We start from the raw sequence: 4423 nt of genomic DNA, 5'->3' as shown, positions 1-4423 counted from the left end.
ATTTGGATTGGAAATTGGATAATTGTTTCATCAAAACCTTTGCTTGATTTATCTTAAAAGAAGGACTTTTCTTTTTTACTAAATTAATAGAGGTATTCACGATCTTTGTGTTAACCCTGTTAGGCCCTGTTAGATCGAGAAAAATGATGACGTAGACTTGTAAGAATCAGCCAGTATAACATTGCTCGATCTAACAGGCCAGGGCTAATGTTAGATGTTAGATCAAAAATGTAGTCATATTGCTATCCGTTAGGGCGTAGTAACCAACATGGCAGCCATGAATTTAACAGCTGCTTTCTTGTTTATATATATTTTTATTCTTAAATACGCACTAATTAAATCAGACCAATATATTTCTTTTGTTAATTTCTGACCTGTCCTTATACTCTCATTCATAATAGATACATCCCATATTCTATAAAATTGGTCAAGCGGACCACGAAATTAGTGAATTAATATCCTATAAAGTTGTGGGCAGTTAGAAGTTAGAATTAGTTAGGCTTGTCGGCACGAATTGAAGCGTATCATTTCTTAGTAATTTTCGAGAGCATAATTAACATTTTGAATTAAAGAATTGATTGATTTTCCTTTTTTATTAACTTCTAGCATATTACAATTTAACAAGAAGCAAAACGAAAACGAAAAACAAGAAGTTTTCAATGACTGTTATCGCTTAATTTTTGATTCTACCAATCGCCTCGCACAGCATTGAGGAAAAAATAACGTTTAACATGCTAAGAAACGAATAGGGCATTCTAGATCTTACTGGACATTTCTCTATTCGAGTTAACACGAGTGAACTTCGTAGAAACATTGTGAATACCCCTAATATGTTAAACTTTTCCAAAGATGAAGTATAGCAATGTTATTGCTTGTCATACCAAAAAACAAATTGAAATTTAATTGAAAGCTATAAAGTGTAAGCAATTTGTGTTTGTTCTTATTAAGTTGTAGATATGATTACCTAATAATTACTAATACAAATAGTAATCTTAATTTAATATGATAATAATATTTTTTAAAGTTTTTGTGATGGTGGCCCATCAAAATTAAAAGTTCCAGAATTTCAAACGAATAAGGAAACCTCCAAATACGATTCGAAGTAGATGGGTCAGCTGGAGAATTTAAGAAAGAGGGAAGTGATTGGAAGTCGCCATTTTGCTCGGGCTTTGAGTGGATCGTTGTTTAACTGTAATTAGTTATAATAAGTATAAAATATTTAAATTTTTGAAACAAAAGATTTTGGAAGGTGTTTGATCGACTATTTGAAAATATTCAATGTGTAAATATTAAGAACGATTTTATTTTGAGTATTTAATTTGAAAAGGCTCAAAAGTTTACTTGAGATTTTACCTCACATCAAATTGTAAATTTTTTTTACTTTTTATTTTATATCTTTAATTATTTTCATGAAACATTTGGAATCAAATTTTAATTTTAACAATAAATTAAATTTTATTTTTGTGGTTATTTTATTTTTTATTTTTTCTCTCATTCTTATAAAAATTTTAATAACGTCACAATTTTATTAAAATGCTGGTAGCCCATATTTTTATAATTTATTTAATATTATAATTTAAATTATGTAATATGTTATTTTTAAGTCTAATTTCAGATGAGAAAGGGGATTTTGCAATTGGCGAAAAGCGATTTCAAGCAGGGTCTTCCGATTTGCTAAGCTTTCGTTACGTCGAATCGATATAACTGTAATAGTCACTAATAAAGCATTTTTGGTCAGTTTTCGGAACGGAACGAGGGTGGTACACTTGTGCAATCCGCTCGTCGCATCGTTGCTTCCGAAGAGTATATATTCCACCGGTCTCAAAACCGGTGACAGTACTCGACCACCATGCAAACGTGGACGTTGTTGTTATTTCTTGTTAGCTTCTCGTCCGGGGAAAGTGAAATCGAAAAGAAACAAGAGAAAAGAACGGCAGGAGGGTTTGGCGACTTTGGAGGATTCGGAGAAAACTACGGTGGCTTTGGCAGTCATTTCGGCGGCTACGGAGGCTTCGGAGGTCTAGGAGGCTTCGGACATGTTAAAAATTTCCATTTGACTAATGAAATACCGGTACCGTATCCTGTGCCCGTTGATAGGAAAGTGCCTTATCCGGTTCAAGTGCCTGTAAACCGGCCGGTTCCAGTGCACGTGCCTCAGCCTTATCCGGTTCATATCGATAGACCTGTACCGTACCCTGTGAAAGTGCCAGTGCCGCAGCCTTACCCCGTTGCAAAACCTGTGCCAGTTCCGGTAAAAGTCCCTGTGGACAGACCGGTCCCTATACACGTACCTAGGCCAGTGCCGGTTTACATAGAAAGACCAGTGCCTTACCCAGTTGAGAAACACATCCCGTATCCGGTCAAAGTCCCGTACGACGTTCCCAGGCCTTACCCTGTGCAAGTCCCGGTGGATCGCCCAGTGCCAGTACCTGTAGAAAAGCCCGTACCCGTTCCTGTGAAAGTTCCCGTCGACAGACCTTACCCGGTGCAAGTCCCGAGACCGTACCCGGTACATGTCGAGAAGCCGGTCCCGTTCCCGGTCGACCGGCCGTACCCTGTACCAGTTAAATTCCCGGTTCCAGTCAAAGACCCTGTTCCAGTCGAAGTGCCGAAGCCTGTGCCCGTGCCGACACCGGTCTTTCCTTCTGCGCCTGCCAATTTCGGAGGATCCTTCGGACACTTTGGCCCGTTGGGACACATTGGTGGATACGAAAACATCGGTGGATTTGGTCACGGTTACGCTGCTGGATTTGGCAATACCTTTGAACATAAGTTGTAAATTCTTTCATGAACTATTTTATTTATTTTTTTATACTTTAAAAGTTTATTAATAAAATAATTTATATGGATTATTAATCATACTTTCTCTATCCTTGAAAACTATCACAAATATAATTTTAATATTTTTCTTTTTCAAGTGTACCAGTATCATCATTATACTATTGTTTTAAAATTTAAAAAGTTAATTTTGAATTGCGCTAAACTAGTCAATTTTACTTTAAAACAAAGTTAAGAAAGGTGATTTTTATTTAACTTCGTTTTAACATATTAATTTAAAAATCAGTGTAAAAAATAACCTTTTTTAAATTGTTATATACTGGCACAGTTTAATTAAGAGAGAAGCCGTTCAGTGCAATAAACAATATTTAAATTAGATTTATATCTTTTTAAAAATAATTATTTAGAAATCGTGAGATGCGGTCTGGTGTGGTGTAGGTTTCAGAAAGACATTTTCTTTATCGTGCCAACGTTTCGATCTTTACAGAGATCATCTTCAGGCCGCATATTGTGGGCACTCTCAACACGACACGCAAGAATGGCACAATTACACAGAAGACAAACGCTTTGAGCACTGAAGATGATCTCAATAAAGATCGAAACGTTGGCACGATAAAGAAAATGGTTTTCTGAAACTACATCACACCAGACTGCATCTCACGATATCTGAATAATTATCGACTAACCGTCACTAATCACCACACACTTTTTAAAAATATAAATAATAGGTAAGGTAGACAACAGTATAAAGACGATTATAATACATAAAACCAAGCACCAGCGACTTTTAAATCACAACTAGCTAATAATGACAGCTTTTCCTTTTCTTTAGCCTTGGTGAAAGCGAAATTAAACATCGCAGGTGAAGTACTGTCGCGGTTCAACGAAAGTGGTAATAAATGCTTTTTATTTCTAAGTCTCTACCAAAACGTCTCTCTCTCTCTCTCTCTCTCTCTCTCTCTCTCCCGCTCTAGTTTCAACACTGTTAAGAAATAAGCTTAGTTGCAAAACCCCACAGGATTCCAAAGGTTATATCGCATATCATGCTGTGCCATCAAAAAGCTGAACGTTACAGAAAAAACGTGAAAGCATTAAAAAAAGAAGTTAAACCACTTTTTTAAATTAAGCATCATGAATAGCGCGTTTGCGTTGCGGCAAACATTACTGATATAGAGATAATGTTTCCGCTATTTCAAGGTCAACATTATATTTACCGTCCATCAAGTAACGTTAACGCTGTTTGGAGACGTTTTCCTAACGGATTTTCGCGAAACGCTAAGTTCCTGGGGAGTTTGTAGTAGGCAGCTTGTACACAAAAACACCGTTCAAAGATGTATTAAGGATTTCCTCTTGATTGCTGACCATGTTTAGCAAATGCTGTAGATCTGATAGTCGTAGAACTTCTTACAAAGTAAACGTTATTTGCCGGGCGATTCTGGGCAAGTTGGGTTTAAATGAAAATGAGGAAGGAAAGTATGCAAAGCTCTTAGGAAAAGAAAGCTTTTAGCTTATCTAAGCAATTTTAGGAAATGCCAGCAGTTGTGTATTTAGTGAAGGAAAAACGCATAAGTGGGTTGTATTTGTAGCTAAATATTGTAGAAACAACATTTTCTTGTGAAATATTTAGATGTTATAAAACAGCTAA

At 36.1% G+C, this 4423-nt stretch overlaps 1 protein-coding gene across 1 annotated transcript; it reads left to right on the top strand.

The window, feature by feature from the left end:
• Positions 1-1849: 1849 nt before the first annotated feature.
• Positions 1850-2779, top strand: LOC106669038 (tetra-peptide repeat homeobox protein 1-like). Its single transcript, XM_014398284.1, has one exon. The coding sequence runs from the start codon at positions 1850-1852 to the stop codon at positions 2777-2779; it is 930 nt and encodes a 309-aa protein (XP_014253770.1).
• The last annotated feature ends 1644 nt before the right edge of the window (positions 2780-4423 follow it).

The sequence above is a fragment of the Cimex lectularius genome, unplaced genomic scaffold (assembly GCF_000648675.2).
Source record: "Cimex lectularius strain Harlan isolate CLEC.00 unplaced genomic scaffold, Clec_2.1 scaffold183, whole genome shotgun sequence".
In the NCBI taxonomy this organism is placed as follows: Eukaryota; Metazoa; Arthropoda; class Insecta; order Hemiptera; family Cimicidae; genus Cimex; species Cimex lectularius.
The sequence above is the reverse complement of the archived record's forward strand: the minus strand, read 5'-3'. Positions and strand labels throughout refer to the sequence as shown.

What these genes read in the sequence shown, in the direction of transcription:
- LOC106669038 (XM_014398284.1), top strand. Translation starts at nt 1,850, where the DNA reads ATGCAAACGTGGACGTTGTTGTTATTTCTTGTTAGCTTCTCGTCCGGG.